At 42.1% G+C, this 21,688-nt stretch overlaps 1 protein-coding gene across 10 annotated transcripts in view; it reads right to left on the bottom strand.

The window, feature by feature from the left end:
* Nucleotides 1-21,688, bottom strand: part of TANC1 (tetratricopeptide repeat, ankyrin repeat and coiled-coil containing 1) — a 229,304-nt gene that overhangs the window by 119,757 nt on the left and 87,859 nt on the right. For 9 of the 10 annotated variants that reach the window (XM_045868801.3, XM_064586594.1, XM_045868802.3 and 6 more), the window contains one exon: nucleotides 4,144-4,344. The exons of the other annotated variant lie outside the window; for it this stretch is intronic. In XM_045868801.3, coding sequence (XP_045724757.2) covers nucleotides 4,144-4,344 — 201 coding nt within the window. The remainder of the gene's footprint in view (nucleotides 1-4,143; nucleotides 4,345-21,688) is intronic. 10 annotated transcript variants of the gene reach the window in all.

Here is a 21,688-nt window from a genome sequence, read left to right as displayed (position 1 = left end):
GAAACAAAAGACATTAAATCTCAAGTCCTTCAAGCAAACTGGAAATTGTTCATGATATAATATTAAGTGAAAAAAGGCAGTGCATGTGTGGTCTCAGGTCTCGATGGAGTAGATCAAAAAAATCTTTTTAAGGGCGCCTGGGTGGCTCAGTTGGTTAAGCGACTGCCTTCGGCTCAGGTCATGATCCTGGAGTCCTAGGATCGAGTCCCGCATCGGGCTCCCTGCTCGGCGGGGAGTCTGCTTCTCCCTCTGACCCTCCTCCCTCTCATGCTCTCTGTCTCTCATTCTCTCTCTCAAAATAAATAAATAAATAAAATCTTTAAAAAAAAATCTTTTTAAAAAAATAAATAAAAATAAGTAAATAAAAATGCTAATTTTCTACAGGAAACACTCTTGCAGGGTGAGAGAGGGAGGATCTGGACAGACAATTAACTTATGGTCCAAGAATCAAAGGGCAGAATGACTTCACTACACAGCCTGTCAACTTGGAGGTTTCTGCCTTGAAGAAACAGCCAGCCAGAGGGGTTTCCAAAAGGGCTACAGCAGGAACTGGAACTGGAACTGGAACGAGCAGCAGACGTGCACCTAGCTGGCACCATCCATTCTCTCCACACAAGCGAGGATGAAAAAAGCAGTATCCCCCACTTTCCAACCTCTACCGCTGTACCCCACCACAGCATTTTAAAAGTGTGCTTCCCATTCATGCTCTACCTTTGGAGTGTTTCATAATGGGCCCAAAGTGATCTGGGAAATATAATCCAAGTATAAAGTAACTAATGATATTACTAATAAATAAACCATAGGAAATGGGCTTTGCTCTTCTCTGGAAGACAAAAGGATACATTACAAATATTAATGAATTCTTAATCCAAAAAAGCTTGCAACCACCAGACTATAATGGATACTGGCCCTTGTTTTCTTTACCAGCAAATATAGTTTCCATTCAAAAAAGAAACAATACTCAAAAACTGCATCTTTAGACTAACAAGTGAAAAAAATATAGCTATGTGGAACAAGGTAGTAGGAGAATAAATAATATTAACTAAGCAATATGAGTGGAATGTAAGAAACCCAACCATGAAAAATGCAGGTCACATTATTGCAAGGTTAATGAAACTGTCTCTGGCCCAGAGTTCCCATGACCCACCAGCTAATCACCTATTGTATTAAAATACAAACTTTCATTAAAACAAGCTACGTGGAGTGCCTATTACAGGGGTTTATAGTATTTGACCTTTGCTAGAACGGTTTCAGTCCCTGACAGTTTCTTGATTAGCATCAATTAGTGAAGAGTTTCTATCCAAACGAGTAAAACAGGTTTAGATTTTTTTTTTTTTTTTTAATGAACCTTCTTAAACAAGAGAGAGAGAAAAGAGTCTTATCATACAAATGAGAACAGAAGTCAACAGGGTAATTCAGAGCTGGTTCTGAATGATGACAAGATCTGAAGCCCAGCCCGGCTGGTGTGAGGGGAGCGCAGGGGAAGGGCTCAGTTACCTATGGGCGCAGCATGCACACCGTATTTACCGTATCATTAGCAACAACAGTGTGAGCTTTTTAAATAGACGGCTATTTTTAAATCCAACGCATGTTCATGACCATATGCCAACTAATTTTACAGGCAGGTAGAACACTAAGTCTCTGGATACTTTTCTAACAATACTGCTTGAACAGAAACCTGTGAGTGTTAAACACTGTGGAAAAACATTGTTTATTGTCTGATGTACTCTGAGTCACTGCCATTTTTAAGCAAGCATCTTTGCCCTTAGCTTCCCTTTTGAATTAAAATTGCCAAGATAATGAAGCCAAATTACCACTGTGAGACACTAATTTGCTGCACAAATTTGGGCAATGCACAAGCATGGCTCCATTAGAGAAGAATCTGCTTAGTGTATTTAATTTGGACCCAAAGCATCTAATATGGAGCATATTCTCTTCAATCCATTAAAAGGCTGAATGTCGCACTATTCCCTTCTGTTCATAAGGCCTTGCAAAGCATTTAATAAATTTTATTCCTATGGAGAAAAACAAACTATATGATAGTTTCTCAAAACTAAAAATATCCAATTTGGTCAGGACACAGGAGACCAGGCCTCATCAGGGATTTCTGGCCCATAAGAGCCTGTGGCCTCTGAGACCCTTCTGGAGAGCCATACTTCCCATGTTTGTCATGCCATTCATTGCTATCTAGCATCCCACTAACACCCCACAAAATAAACACATTGTAGCTATGAAGTGATGGACGTGTTAACCTTACTGTAATTATTTTGCAATATATACCTGCATAGATAAAATCACTATGTTGTACACCTTAAACTTACATGGTATAGTCAAGTGTATCTCAATAGAGCTGGAAAAATCAAATTAAAAAAATTACAAAGATTCAAGTCCCAATAAGCAAACTTCTGTTAATAATAAAATTCCCTCTGAAATACGTATTCCCTAGTCTCTTAGGTATTCTCACCAGGCCTAAGGCCCAAGCAGCATCAACTCATATGCAGCAGCATAGACTATAGCAGGGCAAATTCTACCAAAGGTTGTATTTCTGCACTTAGCACTCACATTACCCTCAACCGAGGTCCCTTAAGAATCCAGAGAGGGGGCGCCTAGGTGGCTCAGTCAGTTAAGAGTCTGCCTTTGGCTCAGGTCATGATCTCAGGGTCCTCGGATCGAGCCTGCTTCTCCCCCTCCCTCCTGCTCATGCTCTCTCTCTAATAAATAAAATCCAGATAGGTTCAGAATTCTAATATTGGTTTTATATAGATGATGTATACTCAAAGAAGCCATCGTGCCTATCCATGCCCATCAGACACAGGCTGCACATAAACACACTGATTCAAGGGAAAAAGGACAAATGACAGGGCTGATAAAGGAAAAAGTAAAATGCTGTGCACAATTTGTAGGAAGAAGAGTAATTCCAATGGGGTAACCATCAAGAAAGGCAGTGTGGGAACCACAATTTGAAAGAAGGGAAGAAATCTGACAAAGAGATATAGTGGTAGGGAAAGGCAAAGAGAAGGAAGGACATTCCAGGAATTTCCCCAAATACTGATAAACAGGTCAAATTCCTTGGCACAGGAAATTGCTTCATACCAAAAAGGTTTCCAAGTTCCAGCTAATGACTGGATTATAAACAATGCTGTCCAAAATAAGAAAGCTCTAGAACAATTAAGGGTTTTGGACACTCACCAATTCATAGCACCATTTCTAACATTCAAAGCCTCAAGGTTTGCCTTCTTAATTTTGTCACCACACAAATTGCAAATATCCACTAAATGATTCAGAAATAATGCCTATCACATCTCAAGTAATACAAATATTTAGGAAACCAGAAAAACAGATACCAATTTTATAGCTCCAGGACACATCTTAGACCAATTCCAAACTCGTTTCTGTGTAAATGAGAAGAATCCTTACACTGGCATATGATCAACAAGGGCCCCAAACTATCCTGCCTTCAGTAAACAAATGCTCAGCAAAGCTAAAAGATCAAAGAACTCTCATGATTGCAGGTATAAGAATTCTGGAAAGGCTTTCCTCACATCTGATTCATAACCTCTCAAAGTTAAGTAACGTTTGTGTTTTCATTGGTAATGTTAAGTGCAAAAACTTGGTAATGAGGGAAGCAAAGATACTTGAAACAAGTAATCCATAAGACCCTTGCTTCCCACCCCTTTAAAAGTCTGAATTTTCAAAAATTTATAGTTGTTCAAATGGTGGGTGATGTAATCAAAGAAAGTATATCAGTACATAACACTTGGCAGTAATAAATGGACTGTTGTCAGATTACCCTTGCCAAAATCCAGAACTTTTAAATGCACCACAATGAGTTTAGATTATAACACTCCCTAATTCATGATCAAGAACACAAGACCAATGATTAACATTAATATTGATAAAAAGATCTTGAATTTTTGTAAAAGTCTAGCCTGAGCAATCAAAATAGTTTGTATATAGGTTGAACTAAAGAAAGGAGTCTATTCAAATCATAACTCTCTTTTTTAAAGATTTTCTTCTTCCAGAAATTACTATAACAAAGAAATCCTCCCAGAAAATTCCTTATAAGCACCAGTTTTGCTTCATTTCAATATGCATTACATATATAACCAAGCTAGTTTGGGTGCTATTTTGCTGTTCAATTACCTGGGGATTTTTTATTTGATCTTGATTGCACCGAGTGAGACTGTCGAGGCAGCAGAGGTGATGAAGGCAGAGACATGGAGACACCTTTGGCCAAGCTCACCCTGTAGGTGTCCTCTGTTATAGGAAGGCTGCTCACAGAAAAGTCGCCACCATGGCCGGGCGGCAGGACTTGGGGGGAAGTCTCTGGACCAAAGTCACCTCCTGGAGTGAAGAGAGAAAACCTTAACTTAGACCATCCATTACAGGTAGATTAACTCTTAAGAACTACATCCTTAGAATATAATTCCCATATATCTCATGTGTATGTTGTTTTTTAATAGTTTTTTCTTTTTTCTTCTACCACTTCTAGGACTTTTTACCATGTGAGAGAAAATTCAAGTTTCACCACTCAAGTATCAATGAACTCCACACCTCATACCCGTTTCTGTACCCTATCAACTGGTCCAGTTTCACTCCTAACAATGGGTCCAGGAAGCCACCAATCTGAGATTTTTTTTTTTTAAGATTTATTTGAGAGACAGAGAGACAGAGAAAGTGAGAGAGAGCAAGAGCAGGGAGAAGGAGAAGCAGATTCCCCGCTGAGCAAGGAGCCCAATGCGGGGCTTGATCCCAGGACCCTGAGATTATGACCTGAGCTGAAATCAAGAGTTAGACACTTAACTGACCGAGCCACTCGGGCACCCCCTGAGATTAGATTAAGACCAAGTATGAATGATCCACAAGAAGCCATGATTTCAGCTCAAGTAACGGAGGGGGTCTTACATAGGTATTACAGAATAGATTCAAACACCCAGATGCTTTCCATAACTCCCTGCCTTCCCACCACTTCTCTCTAATAAGAGAACCCAAGGGAGGGTCTCCCAACTTCAACATTCCTCCCCAGCACCATGTATCTCTTCTCTCGTCAGATCCATGCCACACTCCCCACAGCACAGGGACCACCCTCCTACAACTCAACCAGCCCAACCCTTAGTCGTGGGACTGGAAATAGGACTCACTGATGAAGCTGGTTCTCCCTGGTTTTCAGCCCCTAAATGAACTTAAGGACAAATAAGCTTACTATTAGAAAATTAGATATTCTAGGGTAAGCAGATCCAATGACAAAATACAGAGGACACAATTACAGTATAGAGAGGACAAAAGGAAGAGAGTACGTTGGCTAGGGTCAGCCTCTCTGGAAAAGACACAGCTGGTCCTCAAGCATTCATATAAGCTCTCCTCTATTGCTCCTCCCCCACCCATCACTTCCTCCCCTCCCGGGTGTACTAAGAAGCAACTAAGGATGGGTGAGGAGAGAAGGTAAATTACCCTGATGATTAAAACATCTACAAGCTCTAACTTTATATACAGCAGAACTGGAAAAGATATAGAAAGTTTTCTATAAGCAAACTAGTCTCTCTGATAAATACTACCCAACTGGTCCTTACCAGGCCTTCTTGACTCTGAAAAATCAAGGCCTGGATTTGAATCAGCTCAATTTTTGTCGATCTTTGTGTGCAAGACTCAAAAGAGACATTACCCAAACTATCAAGTTCAAATTGCAACGCTGTGCTTATTCTTCATGTTAGGAGGCATGGTGAAATAGGTAGTCACCCCCTGCACAGACCGGGGTGAAGGTGGGGGGTTAAAACAGGCATATAGGCTCATGCCTGACTTTCAAAAGGCAACTCAAAACCAGAAGAGCTGTTAATGGAAAAGCCATGGTCCCACAGTGGATGAGTTGGCAACATCAGAAAGGTCATTTGAGTCTCCCCTGGGCCAGCTGTGCTTGAAGGGGTTTTAACAGACTTGGGAAATTAAAGATTTATCACTAAAGCATCCAAGTGACTGGTATGTGAAGAAAAAAAACAGAATTACCAGGAAACCCTCACTAGAATTTTCAAAAACAAGAAGATTCACACAAACGTCTGTCCATGGGGGAAGGAAGCCGGAATTAGTGGAAATTCTTACATCCTAAATCTACATGAACAGCAACAGTCACCCACTCTGGTCCTCCTATAACCCTTGCTCGCCCTGCTTCCTGATCTGCACTGTAAGAAACCACCACCAATTCCCAGGACCTGGGAGCTACTCTTACACCACTGGAGATAAGCCAGAAATCTTTCTGAAACCACCTCCTTGAGGTCTTGAGCCAGGACATGATGTTTCCCAGCTCTCTGTCCATGGAAGGGACCTTAAGGCAGAGCTGGGGGTATATACCGTAATGCCAACGCCCACTGGAGCTGAGTAACCCCCACACTGAGGAGATTTGAGAAAGTAGAGGGAAGGAGAGCGGTTTTCTCTGGTCCAGTCTCTGGCACACATGACCAGTCCCCACCAGCACACTGTCTCATCAGGGGGAATACAAGCAGGTGCTATGCCTACAAGCATGGTGCCTGGTCACCTGATTTCCTGGATATTTGGCAAGGAACACTAGGAGATGGAGAACTTGGAAAGCATGGAGGCCACAGCCCCAAGAGGTACACAGATAGGATGTGTGGGAGACCTTGAATGGGTTGTCTATGTGGTTTGCCCTGTGGCTGCCCTCATACCATCTAAATCACAGACCTGCTAGTTCAATGGCTAGATTGGCCTGATAGGAGCAGGTGCTGTGACAAGGTACGGTCTTCCCTACTCACACACAAGTATTCCTAACCTGTACAAAAAAACAAAAAGCCGGGGACACCTGGGTGGCTCAGTCAGTTAAGCGTCTGCCTTCAGATCCGGTCATGATCCCGGGGTCCTGGTTTCGAGTTCCGAATTGGGCTCCCTGCTCGACAGGGAGCCTGCTTGTCCCTCTCCCTCTGCTGCTCCGCCCTGCTCGTGCTCTCTAATAAATCTTAAAAAAATAAAAATTAAAAAGCAAACCCCAAACCAGACTTCAAGCCCCTTAATTTGGATGGGGACACAAATTTAGGGAGAAATGTACCTATTATGACAATGCCAGAAATAAACAGTAAAGCTCATTACTGGAAAAGGGTTTGTTTTCTTAAATACTTAGTATTCTCCAATGTGATACAAGCAAAAAACTGGGGAGTGAAGGGTAAAACCATTTCACTGAAATAACCGGCACTGTGGGCACATTTCCTCCAGCTCTGGTGTTCTTTGAACTGTGACCTATTTTATTCCCACCTCCATTAAAGGAGGAGACGCACTTGGATCACCCTTCCTGTTGCCGCAGCAGAAATGCCCGCCCAGGTAGGACGAGGCATCCTCTCCAGAGTGGGAAAACCATTTATCAACCACCCCATGATATGCTAGGCCGCCTCCCGTTCGACTGGCAGGTGTTTCACATGGAACACTGATGTACCACAGACACATCTCCCGCAACATGTTTTTAATCTCAGAGAACGTCTAGTCCAATTGGACTACTTCACAGACGGGAAGCTGGGACGTGGAGGTGAACTATGGGGAGCAGGGTCCATGCACCCAGAACCTCCTCCTCTCCCAATTCCTGCAACTGGCCAGCTCACTGCTCCACACATCTAAGGACTTTATTTGGGGGGGAAAAATGGAGGTCCCCCCAGACAGACATGTTTTTAAATTAAGAAATCTATAAAGGGTCAGCACGTTTGCTTTTAAGGTTTAGGCTTTGCAGGTCACATACAGGCTCCATCATACACACCCACATACACTTTTCTAATTTTAAAATCACCACTTCTTTGAGTTCCAAAAATAAAAGACTGCAAAGGGCATAGGGGCATAAGGTTCTTCCCACCGGTAATAAATATAACTAAATACATACATATGCACATACATACAACAAAAAAACTATAAATCCAAGTCATAGTTTACAAAGATGATGGAATTATCAAAGGGTTAAAGCCATCCAATAAGGCATTTTAAATTGGCAGAAATGGCTTTTGATAATAGTTCTTTATTTTAAAACTTTTTCACTGTTACAGACTGTGAAAAGGGATTTAAGTTCATAATGGAAGAAAATGCAAATCTGGGAGATGATGAATGTTTAAAGGTGTCTATGCAGAATGGCAATGTCCAACATTACAGATTAAAGTAAATGGAGTGCAGGATTAGAGAAGGCTTAGGGGGGGAAAAAAAACGAGGGCAAAGAAGCCAGGGAGATGAAAGCAAAATTGCATTTCAGAAAGAACAGACCTGAGAAAGGCAAAGGAGAGCTTAGACATTCAGGTAAATAGGTCTGCAGATACAGGAAATAAGATTTCCATTTATTGTGCCATTGAAGTGACTAGGTGGAGAGGGGAGGGGGACAGGAGCTCAGAATAGAAAGATGTTCTGTTTATCCAGTTCCAGAAAATGGGACTTGTGCAATATATTTTAACTGGGGCATTAAATGTGTTAGGGCATCTTTTGTGCCGTCCCTGCCTGGGAGCACATTGATGTTTCTTAAACATATTTTCCATCATAAAGTTTTATAACCACATAGCTCATATATATTTACAGAAACCTAGAAAATTGGAAAAGATTTCCTCCCACATGATCCAAGTATCATTTTGGGAGCCTCTGGAAGGCTCCCTCTGCAACTGAAAGCACTTTACGCTGTTTTATGTCTTACAGGATCTCCCCCAAGTAACCAGCCAGAGCTACTGATTGTTAACATACATTTTCAAAAAGAGTTAAGATAAATGTATCCAAGAAAGCAATTTTCCAGAACATTCTTCAGAGTCATGACTAAGATTCAATACTGCCAAGAAGCAACAAAGCAGCTAACTCCCACCCCCCAACCCCCAGTATAGAAAAACCTGGTCAACAGGACAAGTTTATCCTTTTGTCTTCAAAAATCCACCAAGCGGATTCTAAAAGGAAATCCGTAAATACTATCCTCACATTTTTATTCTCAATACTCAGTGGTTATAGAACCAAATGTACTTTACCCTAACACAGGTGATGGGGAAAGAGACTGGCATTTCCTCTATTTTTGTCAAAATTCTCCTTTAAGGCAGGTCACCAGGAAAGAGTTTTTAAACTTTAAAAATACAAGACCTCGGGGCGCCTGGTGGCTCAGTCGTTAAGCATTAAGCATCTGCCTTCGGCTCAGGTCATGATCCCAAGGTCCCAGGATCGAGTCCCTGCATCCTGCTCCCTGCTCAGCGGGGAGTCTGCTTCTTCTCCCTCTCCCCTGCTCATGCACTCACGCTCTCTCTCAAATAAAATAAAATCTTTAAAAAAAAAAAAAATACAAACCCTCAGAAAAATTCCCACCCCCCCCAAGCCCTGGGGGGGGGGGGGTTTATTTCAACACAATAAATGCTTTCCTTGGAGTACTGTGTGTTAGGACAGGGTTCAAAGCACTTTATACCCGTTATCTCCTATCACAATGACCTCGTGAACTGGGTGTTGTTTTCATGCTCCTCTGACGAGACCACCACACAGAAAGCACCGGGTATCTTGCCCATGCATGCTGGCCAATGGCATGAGCTGAGTCTGAACCCAGGCTAGTCCAATCCAGGATCCATCCTGCTCACCTGAAAAAAGGCTACTGAGCTAAGCCTTTCAACATGACGTCATTTTGAATACTTAATAGAGAATGCCAAAAATAGTATATGTAGGTCTATACGCAGTACTAGGCCACCATGAGAAGAAACCTGTTCCCTCATCTATTTTCACTTTTCGTGCCGGCTGGTTAATTAGCTCCACAGCACTCCAGATCATTCCATTTGGGAGGCACCCAGGCCCAGATCGTTAATTTTCTTTCAGTCAGTCACACCTTATGCTGTCACCATACAAGCGAAGTGGATCTGAGATAGATGTTTAGTCATCAAGCACCTTAAATAGTTTCTTCTCGTCTTCCTTCGCGCTGTAAATTCATTTAACTCTTGCAGCCTTTGGGCCTGCTCTCTCTGCCCTGGGTGGAGGCACTGAGAGCTGTTCCCACCTCATCGAATTGAGAATCTTGACCACTCTGCCCGGCCCAGATGAAGGAAGTGGTGGGCCGCTTGTGGTCCAAAGCAAGCTGGTAGGGTTCATCTTCAGTCTGCACGGAATCTATTACTCCCCATTTCCTTGTCAGGGATAGTCGGTACTCAGGTCCCCGAGTCCCATGGAACACCCCCCCACTCAGATTCTGCAGATTTGCCAGGTCTGCCGCTCCCGCACACGACCGAAGCCGCAGTTCCCAATCCCTGCATACAGGGAAACATGAGCCTGTCCCAGGGAGGCTGTCAGAGCTGCTCTGGGGCATGGCTCAGGCCCTGGCAACTCTCTCCGTCAAGGGTTTCTCAGGTGCAGCCAGGATTGAGAACCACCAAGGCAGGAAGGCAGTCAAATGTTTATGCTCCTCTTCCAAGACAGGTGGGAGAGATGAAAAGGGAAAGAAACTGGAGGGAATAATCATACAGATGATTAAAACACAAGGTACATTCCTTGAGTGTGTGTTTATTGTGCTTATCTGTCTACATACGTGTATATACACTGTATACCTATGTATATAAATATATGTAAACGTACAGTTATAAACGTGCAGAGGGTCTCTAGAAGGACACACAGGAATCAGCAGCAGTGGTTGCCTCTGGAAAAGCGAACGGACCAAGTAGGAGCATGGATGGAAGGTATACACTTTTATATAGTTTACATTTTATGTGCATGTTTCCTGTAAATATTTTAAATTTGCATTCCCTAGGACTGAGCCATGTACAAAGATCTTAAGTCTAAATGGGCCACCCACCATAGCCTGACTTGGCAAATGGATGAAATAAAGATCTATTCCACAAAGACCGTTCGAAGAGCGGGTGTGTGGGGCTGACTGCTAGGAGGTGAGCTTATTTTCCAGTGGCTGAAGTGGACGCAGCACAGGGAACGCAGCATAGGATGCTGTTTGGAAGGAGGTGGATTCTCAGTCTCACTGGGCACACTTGCTCCCATCATTGATGGGCTCTGTGTAGACACACACTCCATTTCTTCTCTTTCCCCCCCTGCACTGGCTCTCTTCCAGGTCCAGGGCATCTCCGCTGCTGGTGGGGGAGTGGGGGCACGCCTGTGGTTGCAGCGCACACAGGATAATCCAGAGGTCTGCCAGGGAGAGGGCAGGAAGAGGGAAACATAGGCTAGAGGGGGTAGAGAGGATGGGGGGAAAGCAGAGGCTGAAAGGGCCAGGAACGAGGCAGGACAGGACCAAGGAATACAGGGGTGTGAGGAAGAGGGGGAGCAGCCAGGAGTGCAGGGAGTGGGGTGGTGGTAGACTAAAGGTGATAAAAGCATGAATTCCGGTTTCCTTTAAAACTGCTAGCAAAACGTCTCCCAAGACCCCAATAAGATACTTGTAACTACAAAGTAAAAGACAAACTCATAAATGCAAAAAGCATATGGAAAGATAAGGGAGTGCCAGAAAAGGAAAGAATTCCCAGTAATGTTAAGGATAACAACAGGGCAACTTCATTGTTGTTGCGACAACTGGGGGCCCAAGTACACTTAGCCCACGGGGTCAGGGAGCGATCCAGGTACTCTGGCATCCACTCGTGTCTTTGCCCCACGCCTACCAGCAGGAAGCAATAGATCCATGTAGGTCAAACAGGCTGACTAGATCTTGTCTCTTCGATGAAAAGCCTCCCCCACAAACATCCCCTGAAAGTGGGAGAATGAGGAAGCATCTAGCTTATGAGATAGGGAGGAAAGGGAGTATTTTCTTGAAGACTCAAAAGAAAAAAGGCAAAAAAAAAAAAAAATCAGTAAAGTGCAGGACACCCTCAGAATCCAGAATATGGCCTCTAGATCCTTCAAGCACTGTGTTTCTTTCTTCTCTATACACCAGACTCAAAAATAAGGGAAGCAAGGAATTTAAAAAGCAGTTGCCAGGTTATGATCCATCCACATTCCAGGCTTAAAGAGTAGAATTCACACTATAGAAAAGCTATTCCTGGATAAAGAACAAGCTTGAAGTCTCCCCAGATGCAGAGGAGCGGGGTAAACATTTTAATGATGTAAGATTACAGATAGGAAAAACAAAAGGTGTTTCTAAGAAAAAATGAGGACATGATCATCTTAAAACTAAAAATCTTTTTTGAATTAAAGTATGCAGATAGAAAGGACCCACCATACCCTAGGCTGTGTCCCTGAAGGGAACACACCTTGACTCATCCTGGCAAAACTAAGTTGATAATTTTTTCTTAACCCATAAACATCCAGGTAAGTATATAGTGTAAAAAAAAAAAGTTGAATGGGCTGCAAAACCACAGAGGCATGCAAAGGAACAAGAACCCAACTGCCCTCAGACTGTATCTTAGGCCCTCAGGCTGCTGTAACAGTGTACCACATGGTGGCTTAAACAACAGAAATTTATTCTGTCCCATATCTGGAGACTTTAAGTCCACAATTAAGGTGTCCGGCAGGGCCAGGCTCTCTCTGAAGGCTCCAGGAGAGGATCTAATCCATGCCTTTCTTGGTTTCTGGTGTTGCCGGTTATCTTTGGCTTGTAGACACATCACTCTAATCTCTGCCTCTGTCATCACATGGCATCATCCCCTATGTCTGTGCTTTTCTTCTAAGGACAGTCCTAATAAATTAGGGCCTCCGCTAATCCAGTATGACCTCGTTTTACCTCAGTTACATCTACGAAGACCCTACTTCCTATTAAGGTCACCTTCACCAGGTATTGAGGGTTAGAACTTCAACATCTTTTTGGGGGGGCGGGGGGGGGACACACAATCTGACCCACAACACTTCTCTCTAGTACTAAAAACCAGAAGTCAAAAGCAACATCTACAAAACTTGAGGCAGGGAACAGCAAAACCAAACCTTATAAAACCACACCAAGTTTTCTACAATATCAACCAAAAAACATTCTCAGATAATCAAAGGCTCAGAAAATGGCCAGCCCATTTATCCTTCTTTGGGGGGGGGGGGGGGGGGGAAGTTACTTAAGAACCAAAATTAACTATTCAACAGTGAAGACATTAAGGGGGGAAAAAAAGGGGGGGGGGGGCTATAAATTATAGCCCTAGCCCAGCCTTCAAACACTTCATTCAACTGTCCCTCTTCTGTTTCCACTCCCTTCTCATTCAGGAAATGTGGGTTTTGAACCATATCCTTCACTCCATAGCGCAGAAACAATCTCTTACCTTATCTGGCAACCTCTTAAAACAATAGTGCCCTGTGCCAGAACTTGCAAACAATAGCTAACATTTTTTGCATGGTTGTAAAACTGCATAGAAAAAGCTCTCCCACACCACCCACCCCCCATCCCCTAAAGCAGCAGAAGAGCACAGAACACCACAACAACCATCTTCATTGCCAAAAAACTGAAATAACGAGAAAGGAAAATTTGAGTTTACCAGATGATCAACATTTTTAAAGACATATGGAAGAAACATTTAAGCCAGTATACACAATCTTGTATATGCTATGACAGTAGGAAAATATGCACAACCAAAAGCTAGAAGGAGGTTTGGTAAAATGTTGATGGTTATTCTTAAGGTGGTGGAAGGAGCAACGGTTCTTCCCTTTTACATTTTTGGTTTCACATATGTTCTGACATTTTTATAATGAAAATATTTTACAAGAAAACACTATGTTCCATTAAACATTTATCTGAAACAAATTTGTACCCATCTCTTTCTACTTCAGGAGGTTTCCCAGCAAGCCCCCTGCTGGACACCTGCCAAGTTATCGTTCTCATAACGAGGGAGCCCCCCCAGGAAGGAGGGCTCACCTTTCCTTTATCTGGGCACCTCCAACTGTGCCTACTCATCCACCTGGCTCAGACTTGCCCTTGTCCATGTAGCTCAAACTGTCCATCATCAGCTTTTCCCCAGGTCTTGCAAACACTGAATGGTCTTCCTTACTGATTGTTCTCACAGTGAACTGGCTTCCTCCTACCAGTCACTGTGTGGCTCAAGATCCAGTTCCTTATTCTATGTACTTTGTCTGTAGTACTACAATGACTACTATACAAAGTAGTATGTAGTACTATAGACTACATACAAAGGAACCACACCCGCCCCAGCCCTGTCTACACTCTGACTTCTCTGCTTACAACTTTCAATCTCTAACCAATCAATTCTTCTCTTAACATTAAACTTTCTTGGGGCACCTGGGTGGCTCAGTTGTTAAGTGTCTGCCTTCAGCTCAGGTCATGATCCCGAGGTCCTGGGATCGAGTTCCAAACTGGGCTCCCTGCTTAGCAGGGAGCCTGCTTCTCCCTCTGTCCCTCCCCCTGCTCATGCTCGTGCTCTCTCAAGTAAAATCTTTAAAAGTAAGTAACCGTGGGGTGTCTGGGTGGCTCAGTCAGTTATGCATCTGCCTTCGGCTCAGGTCATGATCCCAGAGTCCTGGGATCAAGCCCAGCATTGGGCTCCACAGTGAGCCTGCTTCTCCCTCCCCCACTACCCCTGCTTGTGTTCCCTCTCTCGCTGTGTCTCTGTCAAATAAATAAAATCATTTTTAAAAAGGTAAATAACCTTTCTCAAAAACAACATCCTGAATATGACTTCTTACAACATAGAAAACCCCTTTTTCTGTAGATCTTGGGTGTGACATTAGGACCACCATGCTGCACATCTCACATCTATGTGAATGGTGCCCTGAACCTGCAAGGAGGTGGCGCTGGGTATTGCAACTACCCAACGATTATCCAACTCCTAAAGCCATTCTCTACCCCAATTACACACTGAGCCCCACTAGGACTGCTGGAGCTCACTTACTCACTTACTCTTGAATTTCACGATATAGCAAGTACCCAAGTAACACATCAGGATTTATATTGAGTTCTCTAACTATCAAATGTATCTGTATGTTCATCAAATGTATGTTCATCAAATGTATCTGTCTAAAAAATAATGAGGATGATTAAGTTAGTAGTAAAAGTCTTACTTTCTGTACCAGACAACTTGCTAAGCACTTTACATACATTAGCTTATTTATTCACCATTTGCTGTCACTGTCCCTGGGCTATAGATGAGAAAACTAATGCTTAGGGAGGCTACTAAGTAAGCTGCCTAGGCCCCCACAACCTGCAAGTGGTAGATGTGGATTTGAACCCAGGCAGTCTGACCCACCATCAGAACTCTTCATCATGGCTTCACACCAGCCTGCCTTTGTACACTGTGGATCCCCTAACCAAGGTGTGTACCAAGCATGGAATGCTGTTTGGTGCTTAAGAAATTCTGGCTGTCATCCACAGATAATTTAGCAAGTCACGTTTCCCTGAATGATAATCATTGGGAACATTCTGTCATATTGGACACGATGACATTTTGGGGGTGGAAAAATAAGTGGGGAGTAAAAGACTTTTAGAACAATACCATAACCAGCACACCACTCCCTAACAACTCAAATCTAAACTCTGGCAGTCCCATCAGCAATTCTGTTGCCAACAGGCCTCATTACAAGAGAAAGGAAGGATAAGAGGGAGCTGCTACCATTTATCTTATTTCAACTCCTTACAAGGAAAATGGGATCTATAAACATTTGGAGGGAAAATATCTCCAAGTTTCTAAGCAGCACTGAAAGTTTCTTCCCCACAAAAAAACACGTTAAAAATGCTATATAACCAATTCACACATTCTAGAAAAAAGCAGTATAGTCAATTGTGTACATGTGGCTGTTTAGCAAGATCCTTTCCAGGCCTGCACTGGGGGGGGCAGGGAGTGGAGAGAGAGAACAAGACGACTACATTTTTTGCATCTGTTATTTTATTTGCTATATTCCTGCTCTACCAGCACCACCAGCACCGCAAATGGGGGGGCGGGGGGAGGCAGCATCGCTCAGTTTTCAAAACAGCAGCCTCAATGACATGTCTGGTACAATATCTTAGCAACAACGTCAATATTGTCTCACCACAGCTAACCATATTAACATTCCACTCTAATCATGATTTCTCAAATATAAAATGGAATGCGAGTTACTCCATTCATTCTCTGAGCATCGCTCTGGGAAATACAGTCCTCAAACGATTTCTATAAAGTTGCATGTAAGTTAAGCATCAAAATTATATTCAATAGTTATCACTGCTTGTGTGTCTAACTTGGAAGCATGAGAATACGCAAATATTGATGAGGAATCGACATAAACACAAGAACCAAGTAAAATACAAATTGCTTTGATGAAATCCTGTCCCTGGTTATTTCTGGAATGGAACCCTTGTCACTCATCTCCTTGTAGAGCTGTATTTCAAATGCACCTTTAGACGGCTGCCAAGAACAGGGTTGACTAGATAATGGGGGAGCTCCTTCTCCCAAGAGTTTTCAAATCACATACATGTACTTCTGGGGCCGGCCCTGCACAGACTTAGGAACAAACAGCAGGCTCCTAGTGGCTCTTAAACCTGGCTAACCATTACATTACAAATACATATGCTTGAGCCCCACCTCGGGGTTGGGTGGGAATTTGACTCGCAAATGCTTTTGGGAAGCAGCCAGATTGAGGAACCAATGCACTAGACAACTACGCTAAAGCCCATTTTTATAAGGACAAGGTGAACACCGAATCATACGGGCACCACACCTCTGAGTGCACACACATCTTGTCTTGGCAGATACAGAGGCTTCTGGTGGCGGATCCTTGTGTTTGGGACTTAAACCCTTTCCCCCTTCCCTATCCTAGCCAGCACATGCCATCCCAGACTGTTGACAACAACTGCCCCACAGCATGCCCCCACAGCACTCTGCTAAGGCCAGACCCATCACCACGGCTCTCCTCCATCTGCACCAGATGAAATGGCCAGGGTTGTGTCTGCCACATAGGCAGGGAAACAAAACTATCCAAGACGCTGCCATTCCCTAAAGTCTAAAGGGGTCAAGGGGTGGTGGGGGAAAAAAAAAAAAAAGAATGACACAGAAAATACTATCAATCATAGTAAGAGCAAATATAAAATGCTTACAGTGGTCCAGGCACTGTTCTAAGCCCTGTAACTCACTGGATCATCAGGACAACAAACAACGCTGGGAGAGAGAGACTATGTTGCAGATGGTGGAAGCTTACACAACTCGGCTGCTATGCTACAGAGGACGCGGGCTTTGGAGACAAACTAGGTTCAAATCTTGGCTCTGCCACTAACTGCACAATCTTTTTTTTTTTAAGATTTTATTTATTTATTTGAGAGAGAGAGAATGAGAGACAGAGAGCACGAAAGGGAAGAGGGTCAGAGCGAGAAGCAGACCCCCTGCCGAGCAGGGAGCCCGATGCGGGACTCGATCCCGGGACTCCAGGATCATGACCTGAGCTGAAGGCAGTCGCTTAACCAACTGAGCCACCCAGGCGCCCCGTAACTGCACAATCTTAAACTAGCTCTCTAACCTCTACTAATAAGCTACTGATTATGGGGGGTAACTGTTTATAAGCATTTAGCACACTGTCCGATACATGGTAAATACTCAAAGAGCAACTTTCATCAGTGCTGCCCTATTTTCTCCCAGAAGATTCACTTCCCAGCTTCTCTATTATATCTGAGGAAGAAAAAAGATCTCACCCCTCCCTCACAACATTTGGGTATCAAAAATTCCTGTTATAAATTTAAATATTTATAGGAGTATATTTTATTTCCTCACTTGATGGGCATTTCCCCAAACCAAGGTTACCCTGTGCTAAGAGTGAAACAAATTACTCACATCATCGATATTATCATGCCTGAACTTAAAATAAAAAAAACTTCATTTCATTTGACCTGTATCATAACTGTACGACAGATTATTACCTTCATTTTATAGGCAAGGAAACAGAAGTTCAGAAAAATGAAACACTTGTTCAAAAAGAGCTAGCAGCTACATTAAACTGGAACTCCCAAGTTTCCTGAAGCCAAGCCAGCAGAGGGCTCATTCATCTTTGAGATGCTGCTTCCACGAAATCAGAAGGGATTTGAAGTACTGTTTGGGGAGTCCAATAACCATGGAAACCATTTAATGGATGGGGGAGGGAAGAACTCCAGAATCTCTAATCTTCATAATCTTAGAGCGAAGGATGTAGCTTTAAGAGGTTTAATCAGATTAGCAGCATCAAAACTCTCATACAAAGCAGGGAAAGAAAGAGAGCTGACCTCCCTGAAAGAATGATGTGCAACCTTTCAGTTTTCAACACTGAACTTACAGAATTAAAACAAAATCCTTCACTTAATCCTACCAAAAATAAAGAATGAAACATACATGAATCTTTTTAGGTTTTAATCAAAATTAAACATGACATGTGTGACTTGCTTAGAACTCTAGCTGGTAATCAATGGTTAACCACTTATCAAAATATTAAAACAGATACTAAACAACAACAAAAAAATAGGTAAGCATACAGACAGGACAGAAAAAATTTAAATCTCTATGACAAATACTTATATAATATATACTATGTGTCAAGAACATGGATTTAAGCACTCTATAAACTCATTTAATCCTCATAAGTGACCCGTGAGGCACAGAAAGTTTAAGTAATTTGCTCATTTTCACACAGCTGGTAAACTATGGAGCCAGGCTACAGATCCAGGCAGTAGGATTTCAAATGGCCAATAAACATGTGTTTGAATTCATTCTGAAGAATTGCATAATTAAAATGAGATACAATTTTTGCCTATCACACTGCAAAGATGAAATAATTTGATTATAACCCATGTTGGTAAGTGTGTAAACAGACATTCTCATATACTGAAAATGGAATTGTAAATTTAATGCCACCTTTTTGAAGGGCAATTTGACAAAAATCTAGGAAGATTATAAATGAACAAACTTGTTAACCAACTATCAACAGGGGAAAAATGAAATAAGTTATAGGCTATCTGTCCAATGTAATATTGAGCAACTTAAAAAAAAAACCTATCAGTGTGTGCTAATATGAAAAATGTCTAAAACTGCAATCAACAAATTTACAAATAAAACACTGTAAAGTCCATGTGGGTTTTCTTAAGCATCTATGTATGTGTGTACATATGCACATACATAGAAAATATCTGGAAAATCAAATAAACGTTAATTGCCTTTAGAGAGCAAAAAGCAAAGCAGAGAAGAAATAGGGATGTGTCTTTATTTTTAATACTATTAGTTTTTTTTTTTTTCCTTAATTTTATTTATTTGAGAGCGAAAGCACAAGTTGGGTGAGGGGCAGAGGGAGAAGCAGACTCCCTGCCGAGCAGGGAGCCCAATGCAGGACTCAATCCTGGGACTCTAAGATCATGACCCGAGCCAGAGGCAGATGCCCAACCTACTGAGCCACCCAGGCACCCTAGTTGTTTTTTTTTTTTTTTTTAAATAATTGTATATTTAACTATTTACATTTATGGTGTTTAAATGGCTTTACAAAAACCAAATAGGATGGATTTGTAATGGTCTCAAAGACACCAAGCAGAAATGGTCCTTAAGATACAGAAAAAGGGGGCACCTGGGTGGCTCAGTCAGTTGGGCGTCTGCCTTCAGCTCAGGTCATGATCCTGGAGTCCCAGGGTTGAGTCTCGCATCAGGCTCCCTGCTCAGCAGGTAGTCTGCTTCTCCCTCTGCCTCTCACCCAGCTCGTGTTCTCTCTCTTTCCCTCTCTCTCTAATAATAAAATCTTTAGGGAAAAAAAAAATGATATAGAAAAAGAAGAGATACTATTCACAGTTACTGAGTCTTTATCAATAAAGACCATATAAGAAACTCAAATAATCTTTTGGGGTTGGGGCAGAGTAGAAATCAAAATTCCTGGAGAGAGAAATTATAAAGGAAATCTACTGTCTTCTATCTCACGGATAGCTCTTCCTTTCTATTTATTCAGTGCTAGAAATAAAAATAATGGAGCTAGCCAGAGACACAGTAGAAACTAAACTAGTCTGGAGTCAGAAACTACACTTCAATCCCATGTTTGCTTTAGCTATATAATGTTGGGCAGTTGCTCAATGCCTCTTTTCCAAATATTCCTCAAAAAAGACGACACTGGGGTGCCCGGGTGGCTCAGCTGGTTAAGCGTCCAGCTCTTGGTTTTGGCTCAGGTCACGATCACAGGGTCCTGGGATTGGGAGACCCTTGTCAGACTCCTTGCTCATTGGGGAGCCTGCTTATCCCTCTCCCTCTGTTCCTCTCCCCCCAGCTCATGCTGTCTCTCTCTCAAATAAAATCTTAAAAAAAAAAATAAAAAAAAAATAAAAAAAAAAAAATGAAGACCATGAACTCAATTTCTAAGACTCTTCTGGTTCTAAAACCTTTAATTTCATTACTTTACCTTAGTTTGAAAAAGAATCCCTACATATAAAAATCTAAGATTATAAACCATGGATAAAAATTTTTACACTTAACAATACAGCAGTTTGAGGCACCTGGGTGACTCAGTTGGTTAGGCGTCTGCCTTTGGCTCGGGTCATAATCCCAGGGTCCTGGAATCGAGTCCCACGTAGGGCTCCTTGCTCAGCGGGGAGCCTTTTTCTCCCTCTGCCTGTTGCCCCTGCCTGTGCACGCACTCTCTCAAAAAAAAAAAAAACAACAACAAAAAAGCGAATACAGCAATTTATTAAAGAGATGCTTAACTATCCGGAACTATCCCAGCCTGCTGGTAGCAACTCACTGGGAACAAGGCTTCTAGCACATCCAGGTATCAGGAGGTACTGAGACTTTCGGACTGTGCAGAGAGAGAGAAAGTTATCAAGTACTGTGGAAAACGTGATGACTCATTTTGAGTCGGTTTTATGCCTTTATTTTGGCTTCTCTATAAATTTCTTAAACAGAAGACAATCAGACCAGCAGTATCTCCAGCCTCAACACAAACCTGGTATTTTAACAACACAGGAGACACTTCTTCCTGTGGAACACAGGCAAGTTTTAGTAACTTTAATAAAAATTCCCCTGTGAGTGACTTTATAAGGAAATCCTACTACTACACACCAGGGGCCATACTAGAAAAAGGGAAGATCCAGACTGAAGAGCCTCTCACACTCCCAACAGAAAAAATGTACAGCTGACCCTTGAACAACATGGGTTTAAACTACACAGGACCATGAAGACGCTTATCTTTTTCAGTAAATACAGTATAACATTGTAAATGTATTTTCTCTTTATTATTTTCTTAACATTTTTCTCTAGCTTACTCTTTTGTAAGAATACAGTATATAATAAATATACAAAATGTGTCAATCAACTATTTACATTATTGGGAAAGCTTCTGGTCAACAATAGGCTATTAAGTTCTGGAGAGTCAAAAGTTATACTCGAATTTTTGAGTGTGGATGGGGAAGGAAGAGGGTAGGTGCCTCTAACCCCCATGTTGTTCAAGGGTCAATTGTACAAGGTCATAAAAAGACAATGAGGAGAAAATATAAACAGATACTGAATATTTAAGAGGTCTAACAATCTCAAAGAAATGCTAATTAAAAACATATACATGTTTTAACTTATAAAATCAGCAAAGATTATTAAAATCTACAAATACCCAATACTAGGAAGAGTCATGTAAGCAGGCACAATCACATACTGCTTACACAGGTGACAATCAATACAATCCTTCTGGAAAAGAATTTGGCAAGAGGTACCACAGGCTTCTGAAAAGTTTTTCTTTTCATTATTAATTTCTTGCCTAGAAACATTCTACTAAAATAATCAGAGATTTCTAGACAGATACCTATTTTCCAGAGGCTTGTTTTTTTTAAATGAATGAGAAAAGCATGTCCCCAAACAAAATCATGGTATAGGAGTACAATAAAATATTAAGCATT

This window comes from Mirounga angustirostris, unplaced genomic scaffold (assembly GCF_029215605.1).
Source record: "Mirounga angustirostris isolate CCGP_5_RB_7025 unplaced genomic scaffold, mMirAng1.0.hap1 SCAF_3, whole genome shotgun sequence".
NCBI lineage: Eukaryota > Metazoa > Chordata > Mammalia > Carnivora > Phocidae > Mirounga > Mirounga angustirostris.
This window is presented reverse-complemented; position numbering and strand designations above follow the sequence as displayed.